Here is a 20,310-nt window from a genome sequence, read left to right as displayed (position 1 = left end):
CAGAATTCGGCAGAAAGTGGGAAACGGAGTGTCGTAACACTAGGTTCCCTCTGCCTACCTTGCTGCGTGCGGAATACAGATGGGATTTAAATATGTTTATATGGAAACCACTTTATTAAAAACTAATATTGTAGTCATAAATAAAACTACAAAATGTCTTATTAATTGTTCCCTTGAGCTTTACGATGACCTTTGAACTTTGATTCAGACATCGAACCCAACAAGATATGAAATGAACGACATCGCTTACACCAATTGATTATCCTTAACGTCACTTCCTTTAAACATTACCCATTTTACATAAACTTAGTATCTCGACAGTGTATCAATCTTAGTTGATGCTGGGCTAACGTTTAGGGTGTAGGGCACTTCCTTGTTAGATAAAGCGTCAACTGAATAATAAAACATCTGGGTAATGACCAGACACCACTATATTGTTCTGGCTTTCTGAGAATCAATCAGCTTTGCTTCTTGTGTGTTCTATATTATCTTAATATGTTTAGTTTGTGCGAGTGCCGCAGGGGTACAAGGGTAAATGCGATAGGTTGTGGTTTCGATTCCTATTCAGGGAAATCAAACATTTAATATTTATATTTCTTCGTTTTGGTAACGAAACAAAGCACGGCGTTGAGTTACGCCACGCTATTCTAAGCGCAATGTCTCCAGATTTCGGTGAAAAGTGGGAATGGAAGTGTCTTAAGGGTAAAAAAAATGTTCAGTTTAGTTGCTAACCACGTACAACTGTGTCTGTTTTAATTTTTAACTTAAGTGTTGCTCATCTATTTTCATCGTAGATAGAGACAGTCTCATGATAAGACGATTCCTTCTCCAAAGTTCATTTATTTTATATACGGGTTGAATTGCAGAACTTAACGCCGCGCTTTTGTTGTCTCATTTTTATTACAATAATTTTAATTGCAAGGTTTGACAACAATATAATATATATATTTTTATTATAGAAATGGAAGACATCGCAATATTATGGAGCTCGGGATCTCCGGAAAGTGGTCTCTGGTCTGACTATCTTGTGGCCAGCTTTGACAAGATCATGTCGCAGCGAGCGAGACATCATTACAGGTGTGTTTAGTTTTTCATTATTTATAGATAATGTATTGGTGGTTTTTCTATTTATTAGTAAGATACCACCATTACCAACTTAATATACATACGATATGTCAAAACTATAGAAGTTACTCATTATATTGTTGTAAATTAAGGTATTATTAATTGTTATTGCACCCGTGATAAATTTGTGTAAATTTAAACAAAAAATATGTAAAGGGCATATAAGTACTCGTACAAACCTTAGCTAAAACATGCAATTACTTCCTACTTAGGGCGGCCATTGCGTAACTTCTAAATAAGAGACTTCCGTTTTTAATTTAATAATTATTGCCAGTACACAGAATTAATAAAGTAGGTAAATATTACAATTTAGACCTGTATGAATTTAAATTTTTACTTTTTTTTAATATGTCTTTCTGTAAAACTTAAACACAAATAAGTATATCCATAATTACAAAATGTTTGATTTTTTTATAGAGTTACACCAATTAAAGCGGAGGAACTAATGTCTTCAGATTCACAAGAAAAACTGGATAAGTTGGCAAAAGCTCAACTGCAAATTGTTATACTCTGCCCGAATCTCGCGTCTAAAATGTCCGAATTAAAACGAGATTTGAATTGCGAGAATTTGTTTAAAGTTGATAAAGTCTTAGTTATGCTTCTGGGTGTGGAAAAGAATCATGTTATTTCTAATAATTGCGAAGGTAAGTACTTATTTATTTCTTAAATTTTATTCGTATATATGAATTTTCAAGATAAGGGCTTTATTAAGAACATGTATTTACTTTACAGATTATCCTACAATTGACCAGTGGCAAATGATGTGTGTTCGTGAAAAAGATACGTCGTTCGTAGATACATTTCTCACAGCAGCAGTTGGAATATTGAGAACAAAAGACTGTAAAGACACTGCAACGGACAGAACAAGTTTCTCCATTGTACCAAAAAAAGTTAAAATTGTATGTAATTACATATTTTTTTTAAGTTACGCTCATTATAAATGCTCTATAATAATTCTAATGACATAGTAATGTGATTCCTGCTAATTTACACTGTAGAATATTTTATTTACTAAAACCTAACAATAAAAAAATGTAAACAATTGATGTTTAGAATGCTATCATTATTGTTCACAATATTGTCATTATTATCAGTCATCATCGTTAACTTTTCACGTTATCACAGGGTCAAAGTCGGGTGATAGCACTTCTTAACGATCCCATCAGAGAAGAAGACAGTATAAAGATTATGGTTGACAAAAAAGGCGAGGTTATTCACATACCAACTTTTAAAAAAAGGAACCCTTATACGTTACAATTTGATATACCGGGTAAGTATCTTTATAGTTACGTTATAAATTATAATATAAAACATTAAAAAATAGATTTATTTAATCGATTAAACAAATAAATTTTATAATTTAATTTTAAGAACATATTTTATAATGTGAATATATAAATGTATTGGATTATACTTTATTGTATATTTATTTTAGAATCATGCTTGGAAGTGTCCATGTTAGTGTGGGTGCGCGTTAGTAAGAATGGACAATCTTTGGGAAGAAGACAAATTAAGTGTGAAAGTCGGTTGAGGGAGTTGGATCAGTTGCTGAGAGCGTCCGACCATCCTTTAGAATTTATGTGCCAGGTAATATAACATGAAGACATTTCCTTATATTAAAAAAAATCAGCTTCACGCTGTATCACAGTGGGTAGATGGAACCTAGTGTTAAAACACTCTGTTCCTCAATTTCGACACCACATCGAAGATGTTAAAACATTAAATATTTCATTTCCCCGTTTACAGCCACATTTTGTGCTTCTTTTTGATTGGCCTCTAACGTTATATTATTAGCTGCTTTTACCATATTTTTAACTGTTTCTACTTTTACAGACATTAGGTTTTAAAACTACGAATAAGGAACAGTTAGATAGTTGGATGCTTAACGCATTCCAGAAGAATATCCCACCGCATTTTAATCTTCTGTCGTCTACAGAGCAGTACAACCCTAAATCTGATATGACGAGTAAGTATACTATGAACATTTTTTTCCATTTCATTACAAGTTCCATTTCTTAGATATTTTCCAAGATAGATTTTAAAAAGGTATAGTTCAAAAATTTTATGGTAATATACTTCAATTTTTTATGGTGGTGACATTAATCCGATCGTCTTACTACAAATGGGGAACTCCACTCGAGAGAGTAATTTTATTTTAATTTTCTTTCCATTTAGGTTTACATAAAAGGTACGCGAAAATTGGGCGTTGCGTGAGGGACAGAGTATGACGATACTAGGTTCCCTCTGTGTACCCTTCCGAACGTGTGATTACCTACATATATGTCATTCTCTACAGGTGGGGAGGAGTACCCGACGCTGCTGCACTGGGCGGCGCGCTTCGGGCTGGAGCGCGTGTGCTGGCAGCTACTGGAGTGCCCCGGTGGGGGCGCGGCACTGGCACTCCGCAACGTGCGCCGCCGAGCGCCCGCCGACCTCGCGCGCGACCACCAGCACCGCCGTCTCGCTGACATGCTAGCCGACCATCTGGTAATCACCGTTACCTACCTTATTTGTTAATATTACACTGTTAGCAATTTAACTTACCTGCTTGATTATTTTACAGAAAATAAACGAGTTCTCGAACATGTACTACTATTTGAAGAATATGTCAGATAATGATAAAGACGATAATGAGAATGAAGAGAACGACAAGTCACAAGAGGAGCTCTGCATTATTGAAAGTACCGACGTAGTTGATTCACCTGATCGTGAAAACGTCGCGGAATCGGAAAAGAACACCTTGACGGACCCGTTCAGCGAAGCGTGTACTCTGAATTTGGAAGTAACTCCAGAAAAGAAAGAAGAAAAGAAACAAAAGCCAAACTTAAAGTTGCCGAGAGTAAAAGAGCAATTTTACCAAAACGACTTTCAAATACATGACGATACCGCAGATCGAATTCAACAAGCAATAGAGCACGACTACCTCGTGCAACCTTCGAACATAAAAGTAGAGAGTCCAAAATTTAGACCTAACAATTTGTACGCCAACAGTTCCAGACTGATGCCACAACCTTCAGATATATTCCTTTACTCTCCCACCGAAGAATCTAAGACTTTTAGTATTGACACTCCAACTAGTGACATTAGTCAACTTAATTTGTGTATGAAAGATGTACGCAATAGTGGCAGCGTTAAATCCGGCAAAGATGCTACCGGCCAAGAAGAGCTAGCGGAGATTATAACAGATTTTAAAAATAACGTATTTACCATCTCTGAAGTAGAGAAACTGGTCATGGAATGGAAAAACAGAAACGAAACTCAACAATCTTTAAAAGAGAAACAGGAACAGTTAAATAAAATGAGAGATGAATATGATAAAATCCAACAGAAAATAAAAGACAACATGAAGCGCCCCACGCCTTTCGAGAGGGTTAAGAAAATGTTTTCGAAAAATAAATCTAAACGTAAGTTAGAGATCTACATGAAGAATAAAAAATTGTACAATTAATAATTGTATCATAAATTTGAAGGGAAATCTTTTTGTTTCAGATAACGATACAAATAATACTGGTACAATTGAAAAAAGAAGTGGTAACACAAGACCTAACAGCAGCTTAAGTGACAGTAAGTTATTTATGTTAGGTTATTTGTGTATTGTATTCATTTACATGATTATATACATATATTTTATCTTTCAATATTTATTGAAGGTTCGTCGTCGTCGGGTCGCCTCAGTACCGTGAGCGGCGGAAGTGTGGGTGAAACTAATAGCGTCCAGTCCGAATTAGATGATAAAGCTAGATCCATGGTAACTATACAAGTACACGTATATTTAAAAAAATATTATTATAAAATAAAAATGGTTTATTGTTGAAAAATTATAGATAGGCATGTTCAGGATATAAAATTCGATTCTCTATTTTTAGATATCGGCGAGTACTTTGACGATGAATTCATGCGACAGCGACAATCGTCTTGATGACTACTTGATACCTCCGCCGCCGCGACCCCTCAACGGATGTCCTCAATTTACCACATTTGGACATCCTAAGCACGAAAATAGGTAAATATACTTTTGTTGACGCTTATTTACTAGATATTTTTAAATATTACTTCATATATCCTTGTAAAAATCTTAAAATTTAATTTATAATAATTTATAAATTAGTGTTTTTTTTAACATAATATCATAACGATGATTGTTTGTATAAAATATACTATAAGTACGTGTATCGAACGTATATGGGTAATTTTATCAATTTGAAGCTGTCGTTGTATACCATTATCCATCGTTTTCAATTCGACCATTAAGTATGCATACACATATTTAGATGTTGTTAGCATTTTATTAATAATGTTAATTGTTAATTGAAATAATTATTTATTCTTAAAATAAAGATTTTAAATTTATTTATTTAAGATATCAAATTGGGCAAAATCTCAAATTTATAGAATTAAATTCGTTAATTACATGTTACATCTTTTATTAACAGGGGCCTACACATGGCCACGATTGTAGAAAGAGAAGCATCAGCATCTAGAGAGAGGTTAGACTGCGAAACCGACACGAGCACGACACACTTGCGACTAAATTTCACCCCGCGCGACAGAACTGTCGCAAGTCGCTGCGACGACCGTGACGGAGCACATTTGTATATGAACATATCTGCTACACATACGTGAAACAAAAAATATTATGTTATAACAAAAAAGTAATTAGCGGTCTTCATAAGTATATAAATGCAGTTATATGACGGCAATCAGCCTTATTTGTTTTGAATACAAAGTTATACATTAAAATAATAAAGGCGTTGTATAAATAATAACACTGCGTTAGAAGAATGTATTAAACCATTTGCGTCACCAATACTTAATGTATTACAATGTTTGTGCTAGTCTAACAATAATCTTTTAGTTAAGTTCCAGTAATTAATTACGTGACTTGGTTTAAGCTTTAATCAGTTAATATCAAGTAAGTTTACCGAAAAACCATAGACGACATAATAATATTATAAGTTCATAATAAATGTATAATTAAAATTACCTAACTACATATAAGAGAGAAATAAAAGTAAGTACCTAAATATGAGAAATCATTGATGACAAATAATAGAACACATTTTAACTGTGTATTTAATATTATATTTGAAATTGAATCTGTACAATTCAAAAAGACCGGATTTTTTTTTGATTAGACCACATTCTGTCTGCGACCATGAACTGTTTTTTTATTATGTAAAGACTGAAAATCATTTTTAATTTCCATGACATTGTAAATATTTGTACATAGATCTAATATATAAGTAATTTTGAGCATTTCTATTTATTTTTAAACAAAATTTAACTTTTATTATTAATGGTACAAAAATAAGAAGAATAATTTTAGTATGCCTTTCGTAGTATATAAAAATATTTTGTAATATTAAGCACACTTGATTATAAAATGTCCAGGGAAAAGGATATTAATAAAACCACAATTTTTATTAAATTATTGTAATTGTCTTTCCGAAATGCATTTATAATTCAATTGCAATTTATAAATATAAATGAAAATAAATTTATATAAATAAACATTTATTTTTATATTTTATTTACCCTTAGTTTCTTATTAAATCTTTACCGGCATAAAGTTAAATAACCTGCAATTCTTTTTATATATATATATTTCAATATTTACGTTTATTACGTATCAATATGTAAGGGTGGCCTCTTATTTTAATGGCTCGTTATTTATTTTAAGAATACCAATAGGCCAAATAATAAATTTATATGTTTATGAAATAATTGTAAAAAAGTAAAATATGAAACCATTCAATGATTCTTGAAAATTAGAAACGCTTCTACACTCACAATTTATTTTTCAATTTTAGAATTTCTGTTCTATTTTTTTTATTCGTGTATAATAATTTACAAAAAACTATCCAAATAAGTTAATTTTAAATTTATAAACTAAATTGTGCTGTTTCATATAAGTAATAAATTTTAAATAACGTGACGGCATGATAAACAAGTGCTAAATTATATATTATTGCAATTCAATACATATATTTTTAGTAATATATAATTATTTGGTATTAGCAAAAAATATAACATCTCAATTAAAAATAAAATTAAAAACACGTTACTTTATTATGTCTTGTATATTTACTTTATTATTATAGTACAGGAGGTACCATTGCACTTTCCCTATAAATTAAAATATGAACTAGAACTTTGTTTGCGTACATTTTAAGACGTAAAGTAGAAAATAGCAATTTTTCTCATTCTCGTAGAACTTTCCAAAAAAATATTTTTAGTGCTCCCCTGCACTCCCTAACCTACCCTGCTTTTATGCCAAGTTTCAAATTTCCAAGTCAAGTAGTTTTGTGTTTTTTCCGTCGGTAACTCAGTTATGAAAAAGCTTTAGAGCTCTAAAGAAAAATTACATTAGCCTAACGGCTATACATACGTACGTATACGGCTATACACTATAGTAATATAATTTTCAATGTGTGCCTGTTGCCTGTCCATAACATTTTTTATAATGCCACTTATAGCTTTTCAGTATGTGAAGTCTTTTTAAAATGAAACGCTACCTCCTGTTCTAACCTATTTAAATAAAATTAAACATTCCTACCCCTTCTCCTTTCCTTTCTCTTGGTGAAAAGAAAAAAATTGGTGCTAATATTATCCGTAAAAGATATTTTCCTAAAAAAAATACATGATTACTGCAAAATCACGTTGTCAAGTTCGTCTAGGACGATTAGACTGGACTTAATGTTAAATGTATTTAAGCGTCTTTATAAGGCAATTTCACTTTAGATTTTAAATAATGGTAACATATTGAAATTCTGTTTAAGAATCAAAACGTATCAGGAATCGTATACGTCCCTTTTGAATAGCATATCTTAGCTCTTTAATATGTTTTTTTAATATATACCATAAAATTTTACTGTGGCGATTTTTTACAATTACAGTTTTAGTTGTAAATATGAATCCAATGATTCAAACTAAATATAATAATAATATTTAGTTTGAATAATAATACTAATAATTTACCAGACGGATGAATAGCTCCTGGTAACATTATTCAGCACCGTTAGCAGCCGTTTAAAGAAGATTGGTTTCCGTTTAAAACTATAATAAGATATAACAAAAAAATAAAAATCCAATTTATAAACAATTGGCACGAAGGATTTTGGTGAATTTTTTTGGTCTTCGCTTCCCGCATATATGAGAGTAGGCGGAGTCAACTAAGTGTTAAGACACTTTTGTTGTTTCCCATTTTCCGCCTAATTTTCGAGACATCGTGTGTCGAATGGCGGATTTCAAGTCACGTTTTGTTTCTAGACCTGAGCGCGGAAGCGGAAATAATTCATTCCACCGAATGGGTATCGATCATTGAAGCCACTGCCAATAATTAGTTAATGCGTTCACTATAAAGAGCTCTTGACGTGGTGTGGTTGACCATTGCTGGTGTGCGGCAGAGGCGGGCCAGGCTTGGCGAGGATGGCCTGGTACATGGCCCACACGGCCAGCGGCCGCATGTAGGCCACGGAGCGGTGGTTGCCGTTTTCGTACAGAGCCTCGGGCGTCTCGAACGAGAGACCCATTTGAGTCAATGTGGCGTACATCCCGCCCGCTGTCGCGAACGCTTGCTCGTGCATACCTGTAATATATTAAAATTGTTTTAAAAAAAATCAAAGTTTGATGGTAGCGGGACTCGAACTCGCGACTCTCGGAAATCGTTTAAGTATCGTCTGCTAAAATATTCTTACTAGACTAAAGGCCAAAAGATAAGGCTAAAATATTCTTACTAAGCTTTTTCTCGGTTGTGGTGCACTCACTCACCCTCGTGTATCATGAGCGCGGCAAGGCCGTATACGACGCCGGTCCACACCTCCTCGCTCTGCAGTGCAGTGGTATCGACGCCGCGCGCCCGCACGTACCCGTTGACAGCGCCTCGACCGCCATCCATGAAGCGCAACACGTTGTTCTCGTATATAGTGTGCAAAGCTTTTTTGACGTTCGCGTCGGGGAACACTTGCTCCGTCCACCCCGAAGCACGGAGGAACCTATACATTTTTTGTAAATTATTTTTTTGCAAATTATGTTTCGCTCATGCTGTATCCCACATATAGCAGGATAGACTGAGAATGCGTTGTAATTAAGCACCACATTCTCAGCTTTTTGCGTAAATACTGTTATGAATTGCGTTTAAAAATGTCTTTACAGCTTTGCCCGTTCTGCTTTATGTGACATGTATCACAAAGCTAAAATACGCTATTAACAAATGTGTCAAATTGAAAATTTTGAAATATTTACCAATGGCCAGCCAGTTGGTCTGCCATGATGACGTCGCAGTTGGAGGGTTTCGTGTCGAAGCGATAATATGAGCCGTTCCATAGCTTTTTCTCGTAGGAGGTTCGAGCTTGTTCTAGAAGCTTCGAGAATTCCTTTTCGTCGTCCTCATGTCCTAGTATGCGCGCCATCGTCTTCATTGCACTGATGGAGGCCACCCATAAGCCACCGCAGTATGCGCTTAAATATTATTGTTAAATGTTAAAATAATATAACGTATAGGTATAAAATATATTATATTATTAGTAATTTTGATTTATTTTGCAGTAACGGTAGATAGATAAAATATAACAAATCAATAATTATTTTTTCACTTTTCATGATTCGGACAACTGAAAAAATGAATATTTCTAGAAAAGTTCAAGTCGTCTCTTGTTGTAGACTGTCTATAAAAAATATTTAAAAATATTAAATCTTAGGAAATTTAATAAATCTAATTGATGAATCAAAACTATCGACACAAAAGGCTCAAAATAAATAAAGTCTTATTAAGACTGAATATATTTTCTTGTAACATGGTTAATTAATCCGTTTGGTTTGGTGCCCACCTCGGGCCGGTCATGACCCACGCGTCGTAGGTCTGGTCGGGGAAGCCCCCGTTTTCGATGAGGCCGTCGGCGTCGCGGTCCCAGGCGCGCGCGCGGCGCAACAGGGCGGCGCAGGGCGCGTACAGGTCGGCCAAGTAGCGCTCGGCGCCCCACACGGCGGCGGGAGGCGCGGGCGGCGGCGCGCGCTCGCCCTCCGCCTCCTCGCCCGCGCCGCCGTACAGCAGCTCCAGGATGCTGTGCGCGGCCACAGGCGGCGACACGGGGGCGGCGGGCGGCGGGGGCGCGGTCACCGGCGCCTCCTCGATCTGCTCGCCGTCTGTTCAAAACATATCGATGTTACGGAAATATTATCGGAATTCATTAATTGAGTATGTTGAGCCGGTTTGATTCTTCGGCGTCGTGAAGGTCACGTCATCTTTAAATAACAGCAGATATATAAGCAAAACTGTAACTAGAAAATGAAGTTTCTTGTTTCTAGTCACTTATCGGTCAAATACAAATTACAATAGTCTTAGGTATAGCGCGCACTAGTGATTTTTGTCACCGTGACTGTTGCGTCACTGTCACCGTGTACATTACACTTAATGAAGGTGCGCCCATTTGGATACGTGACAATTGGGTGACTTTTTGTCCGCGGAGGACGGCAACACGCCGGTGACGCAACTGTCACCGCGTCCATAGATTTGTATGCCCGTGCGCGCATTAGCAACTAAATGTCACCTCCCCCTTGCGGTTTCCATACTAGTCGTCTTCCGCATAAACTTGAAACAGCAGCGTGTTGCATTGCAGCACCGAATTTTTATTTCAAGAATGGCGTCAAGTTCATCACCAAGGCAAAACGTGTGTTTTCATGAAAATAAAATAGACAATGACAATACTGATTGACGAAATTGAGTTGAGGCCATTGCTCTATGACAAATGAAAAGTTGAAAGCCAATATTTAGTACGTTTGCTTTTTTTTCTATTTCTTAATATAAGTGCACAGACAACCATCTCTTCGAGTTCCATTTTATCAAATGTAAAAAGTTTCGTCACTGTCATCGCAAGTGCGCGCAGTCGCGAAAAGTATGGTGACATGTCAGTGACAAAAAAATTATTGTCACCGTGACAAAAGTCACCAGTGCGCGCTAAGGCTAAGAGAAATAAAACAACAAATGATTCATAAAGCAGAACTTCAAAAATATCGATGTTTCCAGGAAACATCGATGTTTGCTATTTATTGAACATAGATATTGCTTTAACAAGGACACCCCTAACACGTACCGGTGGAGCGCACGTAGAGGTCGTCGTGTCCGTCGCGCACGTCGTCGATGTAGGCCAGGGAGCGGTAGCGAGGCGCGGTGAAGGGCGCGTGGTGCGCGCGTAGCAGGCGGTAGTCGCGCATCACTTGCAGGATGAACTTCAGGTTCAAATCCCGCCACTCGGACACATCGTGAACGTTGTACGCGTTTATTTGTGTGAACGGCACGCCGTCTGACGGTCATAGAATAACATGTTACATAATAACACGTAAATCCATTTTGACAGTCGGTCGGGCATCATAATTATGAAACTTACCCGGTTCACCCAAATCGTGAGGGATGGAATCTTTGACTTTGAATTTGCAAACTTTTCCGTCGTACAGTGACTGCCTCAACTTTAGCGTTTCCAACGCTATCGCGTCTCGAAACATGTATTGCAGCACAACCTGTAAGTGCAATTACCACAATGTAATATGTGAACGGTTCTTTATTACATTAATAAATTTTACGCTTAATACACGATTATAATTTAGATAATTGAGTAGAATAAAACGATAATTCTTACCTGCAAATTTGGCCAAAGCTGTGCCAAAGCAAAAGACGCATAAAAATGTACGTCATACGTATTATACATGCGATATTCGTGTCCTTCCAGATATCCAAACATACCAAGTTCATGTCTAAAATGAAAATTCTCAGTATAATACTTATATACTTAAATTACATGTTGTATCCCAATGATTTTTGAATTATTTTAAATGGATAGCTCTAGTAGTTAGTATATGTATAATCAAAATCATAGCAGGTGAAACTATAGGGTAAATTTGTGTGATTTCGCATAAGATACACAAAAAACACTTAAAAACTGGTGTATATACGTTACAAAATAATATAAATGCGACGGTTGTGGGCTCAATCCCCATTGGGGGAATGATAACAATGATAATAAGCACAATCCGACCTCGAGTACCACCACATAAGTTATATACGCAAGATGCGGAATGAAGATCAAAAACAACAAATTAAGCATAATTAGATATTTTCATTTTGAGTAAGAGAGGCTGGGGAGACCTCGGTTGGCCTTCGAAAACACAGTATCAAAGATACTGGAGGAAAGTCACGTAAGAAACATAAGAACGTCCCAGAGGGAGTGTATGAAGATGTTAATGACAGTGGACGAGGCGAAAGAGGTATGCAGAGACCGTAGCGTTTGGCGCTCTGGTCTCTCTGGCTTCCCCGCTAGGGATACAATGTGAAGTTAAGTTTTGATTTTAAGTATACTTACCTTGGATCAGTCTCGGGAAATTCGTCTGAAACGTCGAACCATATGGTGCCGCCGTCCGCGATGAAATAAAGCTCGTTCATTAAGGCACTTTTTAACCAGTCTGGAATATTGCTGGAGAACCATATGGGACATTAAATACAAAATAATGTTATATTTTACTTTACGAAAACATTTTATAAGATAAAAATAAACTATAATTATTATTTTACAAATATAATGATCGTTAGATGATAATAATGAAATATGTGTTTAATTAAATTATTAATAAAGCAAGTCGAAGCCGTCGTAGCACGGCAGCACTGCGTCTGACTGTAAACGCGACCCTTGTAGGTTCGTTTTTAACTCAGGAGATGATTTTTTTTTTATGCGCTCTGGTAAGAGAAAGTGTTGCCTTGAAATCTTAGCACTAGGTTCCCCCTGTCTTATCTGCTATAGAAGGAATACAGCGTGAAGTAAAAAAAATATAGTATAATAACTAATAAGTAAATATGTAAAATTATATAAATTACTTGTTATTTAGTATAGGATCTTGCCACTCTGCAAGCTGCTTTTCCCAATTTTTATAGTTCATAAGGGCGTACGCCGCTATACTAGTACCAGATATGCCATCACTACCGAAATATTTCGTATAAAACCTGAAATAATAGCCAAATTATATATATGAATGTAGGAAAGCTAAAAATGTTACTAGATAATTCTACATAAAATTAAATATTCGAGTGAAAGAGATGAATAACACGAGTATATTTAATATAAGAAGGGAAGCAACAGCAAGGGCGAGGGATAAGGACGACACGTCTTTTTGGATCTTTAATTGTTTATATTCATTACATAGATTAATTACATTTACATTAATTAGATTTATTATTGTTGATTGAGACAATAATAGCTCGCTCTGATAAAGAAATAATGGGCGGAGAGTGGGAAATGAAATGTATTAAGCACTACGTTTCTTCTATTTTCTCTGCTATATGCAAGATAGAGGGTGAAGGTAAAAAATATTTTTATTTGTTTCATATTTTTTTGATTCACTCTTCCACCGCATGTGTTGAGTAGTGATTATCTTAACAGTGCATAACAAGAATTATATTAAAAACACAGTATACAGTACAAACGAAAATATTTCTTTGTATTTAATAACCGTACCTTTTATGTATCTTACTATCTTTTTTATATTTTATAATCGGCATATCCCAAACAAGACAAAACTCAGTTGAACCGCATCCTCCTGGGTCCAACGATATAGTGCTTGACAAACCAATGGAATCATCTATAAAAAACATGTATATTTAAGATTCTTATTTTAATCACCGCACAAAGACTATAATATATATTATTTATTAAATAATGTTTTATAATTATTAATAATGAAAAATAATTGTGGCACGTAGTGATGCAGGTGCACAAGAGTGTGACTGTAAACACTACAGATTCTAGGTTCGATTCCTTCTAATGAAATATTTCATACTTTTAGTTCTTCGCTCTAGTGTCAATGCAAAGAGCAGCGTTGAGTTCCGATATTTAACTCGAAATGCCTCCAGAAATGGGCGGAAAGAGGAGAGCGGACTGTCTAGGTTCTTCACTAGGCTCCGTCTATCTCGCTGCATGCGGGATACAGCGTGAAGTTTAAAATGTATAAAATAGCGTTATTTACTTATTTCATGAGTAGCAAGTAAAAAATTATCACTAAGAACAAATGATAAAGTGACATTCATAGATAAACTTAAGTTCGACGAAGTCACCGTGATATAAAAATTAAATGCAAAACATTCTGTTAGTAACAATTTAATTTGGTTTGTCACAATATATTATTTTGTTAGGCCAATTTTAATTGTTTCCGAGTAAAGTATTAAACAGTAATAATTTAGACGAAAAAATGTTTTCACCAAAAATTGCACTAGGAAATAATATGGTTTTTTATCTAAAAGTTTGATGAATCAATTTCTCGGACATGGAATAAAAAAGGGCCACTTATAATCGTTACGTCATTTGACCATAGATAACCAAAACTTAAATATAAAATGTATAAGCTTCCCAACGCACTGTTGTTTATATAAACATCAGTCATTTATTAGTCTAAACACTTTAGACTTCGAGCTTAGAGCTGTAATGCAGGTCATAAAATATATATATATACATATGTATGTATAATGTAGATAATAAATGTGTAACAATAATAACAGACTGATAACTTGATAATTTCATATACAATTAGATGATTTACTTGAAATTAAAATTAAGAGTAATATTTCTAAAGCTTTATTGACAACCAGTTTCCACAATAATAAATTTAGAAATTAAATACTCGTATTCTAAAATAAATTCAATTTAGAAATACGAGTGTAACCTACGCTATATATATGCCACTACAGCAAGTCTAGATCTTTGAAATAATATTCAGTTTATTAATGCGCTGCGTTTGTGCACTTTAAAAAAAAAGATAAAAAGAAGTTCCTTTACAGCCACCGTTATATTCATCAAACATGTTATGGCTATCAATCTTTTTCAATAAAAGTTGGAAGTTTACTAAGATTTACATGAATAAGCATAAACAAATTATTCTATAATTTAAAATACATATAACTCACTTTTATATATTTTCTTAGGCTTCTCTTTATTATCCTTCTTGTTGCTTGGTTTTTCACCGAAATTGGGAGGCTTCGACATTTGACTGGGGTCAGGTGCTAACTTCCCGTGTGATTTTAAGCATTCCCACACATAATTGGACGTTTTGGTGGAATTCCATAGGCAATAGCTTTCGTGAATTGTTTCATTTGTCTGCTTCTTTTTAGCTATTGTAAAGGTACAAGGTAGGTCGAGCACTTTCTGTTCTAATGTTACCCCACACGTTTTTTCTTCTGAATACCTCTCCAGGTCTAATTTATCTGTAATTTATATTGTTTTTATGTACCTGCTAGCTAATTAAGCTTATACAGTGGGTAAAAAAAGTATTTGCACACCCTAATTTTTTAATGTTACATCTACAAAAAAACAGAATGCTTTTAGTTAATTATTGTATTTCATAGCTTAATCTATATATATTTCGAATTGGTTAATAAAATTTCTCAGAAAATAGAAATTAGAGAATGAGACGGTATAAACACATATTTTAAAGTCAAATAAGTATTTGCACACTAACCGGTTTGTACGTATTTTGTAAAAAAAATCAATAATAAATGAAAGAAATGACACTTAATATTTTGTGTGCATTCCATTAGCATCAATGATGGCTTGCAATCTCCCTGGCATCGATTCCAATAATTTGGACGTTGTTTAAATCGACATTTGTGCCCATTTCTCTACCAAAGCACCCTTCAAATCATTTTTATTTAAAAATTTCATTTTCCTCAAATTTTAAACCAGCAGATGCCATGAATTTTTAATTGGATGGATGTCTGGCATTTATGGCGGAGTTTTCAGCATTCTACGGACATTGTACATCACCCTTGTACAACTTCCTTAAGTTTTCATAGCTGTATGCTTAGGATCATTGTCCTACTGTAAGTAGTATGTCTGACTTACGCCTAATTTCGATGCGCTGCAAAACAAAATATCGCGCAACACTTTACCGTAATCTACTGCTTTCATTATTCCTTTGATAAAAGCCAAGTTTCCCACACCATTTGCTGTCCTGCAGCCTCAAACCATCACAAGACCACCGCCGTGTTTAACTGTACTATGCACATGTTTCGCCTGAAGTTCAGTATTTGGCTTGCGCCATACAAATGTTTCTCTGTCCGTTCCAAAAAGATAAAATTTGCTTTCGTCAGAAAAAAATAAAATTGTACCAAAATTCTAAAGGGGTATTTAAGTATTCTTTCGCGAAAGTTAGTCTTTCTGCTATATTGGCCTCACTTATGAAAGAATTTTTCCTCGCTGTTCGGCTACGAAGACCACCATTACCCAGTACGTTTCTTACAGTTTGGGCACAGACAACCTTACCTAAACTTGACGCGATATCATTTGCTAAGCTTTGAGCGCTTGTAAATGGTTTATTTTTACCGATTTTAAAATTTGTCGCCTTTCTCTCGTACTGAGCTTCTTCGGAAGAACGGACCTTTCCTTATTTTCAACACTACCCATTTCTTCTCGGTTTTTTATAATTTACTACACAGTCGAGTAATTTAACTTTAAATTTGACCTGATTTGGCGATAACTTCAACCTTCATTACGGAGTAAAATAATTTCTTCACGCGTCGATAACGACAGTTTAAATTCTTTCGGCATGTTGGCTTCAAGATTTTTTCTGAACACTAAACAAATGTCTCGTTATTAAAATACGTTTCCCGATGTTCACATGTATACATACAATGTTCACATTTTACCTAAAGTGACAAAATGTCGCGGGAATAACATTGTATCTAGGGAATGGTTGGTGTGCAAATACTTATTTGACTTTAAAAAAGGTGTTTTTATCATCTAATTTTTTTATTTCTGTTTTCTAAGAATTTTTAATAATCAATTCTAAATATATATAGATTAAGCTATTAAATACAATAATTAACTTAAATCATTCTGTGTTTTTCTAGGTGTAACTTAAAAAAAATTAGGTGTGCAAATACTTTTTTTACCCACTGTATATATAAATATATAAAAACAAAAAGTTTAATATGAAAGTAATGAGGAGCAAATTGTTAATTTTTTAGGTTTACGCTTTATCCACTTATGGCAGTGTAGGTAGGTAGCGTTCCACTAGAATTAGAGCAAAATTCAACACTGCCCTTTCCCGAGTGGGTTTCGAACCTACAACCATCGTGTTTCCAATCAAGCGATGCCTGCGCTACGATGACTTCGAAGTAAATTCGTGAACAGAGTATTCTTAGTTTTGCAATTAGGAAAAATTACTATATAGAAGGAAATACATCTTGTATTTAAGATATTCATATTTAAATTAAATAAAAACGAATAATATATTATATTCCTATGACTAAACATTATCGTGTCTATAACAACCGGAGGAGATAAGTGTTAACCAGGTGTTTCATTTATCTTTTCTTTATATTTATATCTTTATTATAAGATTGAAAACATTTTACAGATAATAAAATCAATTAGTCAATTAATTGTGTAATACACTGTAAGACTATATTGGTACTGCGTTAATTACTTTAAATTCGTATAAACTGTTATATTTACGTTATCAGATGCCAGTATGAGCAAGGACCACCTCATTGTGTAAACACATTGGGATTCTGCCAATTATTTTGGTTTTATTTTTGAATGAAATGAGTGTTAAAGAGAAATTTATAATTATAGATTTGCATGACTTTGTATTTTGATATTTTGAGTATATATTTTTTTCAGCTTCACGCTGTATCCCGCACACAGGAAGGTAGGTAGAGGGAACCTAATGCTACGACACTCTGTTCTCCCTTTTCCGCCGAATTCTGAAAGCAATACTGCTCGTTGCCTCGACACCAGAGCGAAGAAATGAAAATATTAAAAAATTTCTTCGACTGGGGATCGAATCCAAAATCGTCCCGTTACATAAACGCTTTTCCATGGAAGTCACTTAATCGTTTACGGAGCCAGCTTGGCCGTAGCAGAGCTTCTCGTGAGATGGGGGTACGAACTGGAGGAAAAGTCACCCTGTGACTGTGGCGCCGATCCACAAACGATGGCACACTTACTCTCCTGCCCGAAATGTCCATTCACCTGCTCACATGACGATCTGATGGAGGCAACAGATGCCGCAGTCGACGTGGCTAAATACTGGCAGAATATGATATGAATTCTCCAATCATTGACACAAAGAAGAAGAACGCTTTTCCCGCATAGCAGCGTAGGAAATTTAGGGGGCGAGCCCGACTTACTCTTGAACAGTTTTTCCAAATGCTAAGCACAATAATAAATATTGATTCTCAGGTTTCTAGTGTACTTTCTGAAAAAAAAAAATATTTAATACTTACTTAGAGATTTCTTCTTATTAGGGTCTGCCAAAACCTCTGTCCATGTGAATGTTATGCTAACATGCCTTTGTTCATTGCTTACATTTTGTGCAGAAAATACAAAAACAGCACATGGCAGGCTGCTATCCTAAAAACATGAACTCATGAGTGACAAAGTATAAGAGATGATATGAGATATGTATACACTTACAACAAAGACAACTTATTTATGTTATTAGCATAGTTAGCAAATTATGACTAGCATATAATAATTTGAACTTAGCTTGATGAGAATGTATGGCTTAGTGGTCAGTGCACCTGGACAGTATCTGGATACCGTCCAGGCGCCCTGACCACTAAGCCATGTTAAAAGGCGTCGATTGTTGCCAGGCATGGGTTCGAGTCCCGCTATGTTAAAATTTTTATACATTTTCTAAATAAATATTTGCTATGTTATCATATGCATACCTTATAATTATGTGGTATCACTGGGGATATTTGTCGACAAACTAATTTAATTCCATATTTTGTAAGGTCATAAGTAGTCCATGCTCTGGGATACAATGCTGTATATTCACAATCTGCACCATTTATATTCCATTCCCATGATTGTGGTGACTTTTTTGGTTTGCTTTTAAAATAATACAATAAGAAAATATTAATTGTACATAAAAAATATATATATAAAAAAAATTGTAAAATGGTATTAATAAAATAAATAAAAATGCTAAGAGTTATAAAATAAAAAATGTAGAAATGATATGATAGTATATTGTATTGTAATACTTAAAATAAATAGTATATATGCAAGGATTGTCTTGAATATTCAAGGTCCCAAGCTGAATCATCATATAAGTGATTCAGCGTGGGGCCTGGACTGGGCCTGTAAATCCAATATGTTATTTATCTAACTCCCTTCAGTACTCTTTACAAATATCACATTTATAATATTAGCAGGACTATAATTATCCATAAAAAAACACACATTTTGTACTTACTTGTAAGTAGATAGTACAGATTGAAAAATTGTTTCTTTTTCATTTCTGATATTTATAATAAACTGGCATTCTGGTACAGTAACATATTCATAAATTCCAGGATAGAGTTGGAAACGGCAAAATTCTCCTTTAAAACCTCTACCTATTGTTCCACCACCTATACCACCTATAGGACAACCTATAAGAAATTGAGTTTAATATTTAACATTCTATTTTTATTATAATAAGAAATTATATTAGTAAAATAAATGCATACCATACATTCTCTGAGCTGATATCATATGAATATAATCCATGATAGGACGTTTTTTTTGTATTTTTTTAGCTATATAATACTTAAAATACCTAAAAGAAATAAAATATTAAAAAATACACCGACAATTTTAGTCAAATTTTACACTCACTCTTACTTAATCTAACTCTTAATGTTACTTATCTTACCTGGTAGTTAGAGGCATCATTTCAAAAATTTGTTTAGGCCTAGGTATAATCAACTGCTTGGTTTTAAGCGGAAATATATGATTTAAAGGAATTTTCAAACCATATTTTGGTGGCTCATCCAATTCAATTGTTTGATCTCCGATTGGTTCAGTTTCCATTTTTTAAAGTTATTTTATAAAATATATATTTAATAAAAAATATTATTAACAGCACTATTTTTTAGATAAGTTATCTAATTAAGATATTATATAGTTAGAACTCGAATAACACAATATTTGTACAAAATAATAAAGAAATATTCAGAAAAGAAAAATATTATCACAATAATTAGTATGTCCTAATTAATGGACTATATTAATATTGGTCGAATATAATGACACATCTAATATAATTCACATATCGTTAACTCTTTCCAGATTTTATCTTAACAGATAGAGCGTAGTGAACTAACGAAAAAGTAAAACTGAAAACTGAAAAGTGGAAATCGTGCATTAATTGCTTCTG

The 20,310-nt window shown here is 34.3% G+C and overlaps 2 protein-coding genes across 6 annotated transcripts in view; one reads left to right on the top strand and one right to left on the bottom strand.

Annotated features, from left to right (window-relative positions):
* stumps (DBB domain-containing protein stumps) overlaps window positions 1-6,642 on the top strand; it is an 18,461-nt gene extending 11,819 nt beyond the window's left edge. For all 5 annotated transcript variants that reach the window (XM_085202855.1, XM_085202851.1, XM_085202853.1 and 2 more), the window contains 12 exons: window positions 960-1,077; window positions 1,543-1,769; window positions 1,858-2,024; window positions 2,251-2,395; window positions 2,561-2,712; window positions 2,959-3,091; window positions 3,422-3,612; window positions 3,689-4,529; window positions 4,615-4,689; window positions 4,776-4,873; window positions 4,992-5,128; window positions 5,559-6,642. In XM_085202855.1, coding sequence (XP_085058981.1) covers window positions 960-1,077; window positions 1,543-1,769; window positions 1,858-2,024; window positions 2,251-2,395; window positions 2,561-2,712; window positions 2,959-3,091; window positions 3,422-3,612; window positions 3,689-4,529; window positions 4,615-4,689; window positions 4,776-4,873; window positions 4,992-5,128; window positions 5,559-5,748 — 2,474 coding nt within the window. In that variant the 3' untranslated portion in view covers window positions 5,749-6,642. The remainder of the gene's footprint in view (window positions 1-959; window positions 1,078-1,542; window positions 1,770-1,857; window positions 2,025-2,250; window positions 2,396-2,560; window positions 2,713-2,958; window positions 3,092-3,421; window positions 3,613-3,688; window positions 4,530-4,614; window positions 4,690-4,775; window positions 4,874-4,991; window positions 5,129-5,558) is intronic.
* On the bottom strand, window positions 6,543-20,310 carry LOC146528721 (non-lysosomal glucosylceramidase). The gene is made up of 16 exons (XM_085202857.1): window positions 19,807-20,310; window positions 19,622-19,710; window positions 19,366-19,543; window positions 18,836-18,998; window positions 18,389-18,515; window positions 15,068-15,364; window positions 13,626-13,749; window positions 12,989-13,114; window positions 12,480-12,590; window positions 11,760-11,874; window positions 11,511-11,640; window positions 11,217-11,426; window positions 9,954-10,269; window positions 9,370-9,585; window positions 8,896-9,119; window positions 6,543-8,713 (listed from the first exon to the last, which is right to left on the bottom strand). Exons 1-16 carry the CDS (start codon window positions 19,962-19,964, stop codon window positions 8,481-8,483), a joined length of 2,817 nt encoding a protein of 938 aa, XP_085058983.1. The 5' UTR covers window positions 19,965-20,310; the 3' UTR covers window positions 6,543-8,480.

Source organism: Heliconius melpomene, chromosome 19 (assembly GCF_056956725.1).
Source record: "Heliconius melpomene rosina isolate 202511_hmr_F chromosome 19, ASM5695672v1, whole genome shotgun sequence".
Lineage (NCBI taxonomy): Eukaryota > Metazoa > Arthropoda > Insecta > Lepidoptera > Nymphalidae > Heliconius > Heliconius melpomene.
This window is presented reverse-complemented; position numbering and strand designations above follow the sequence as displayed.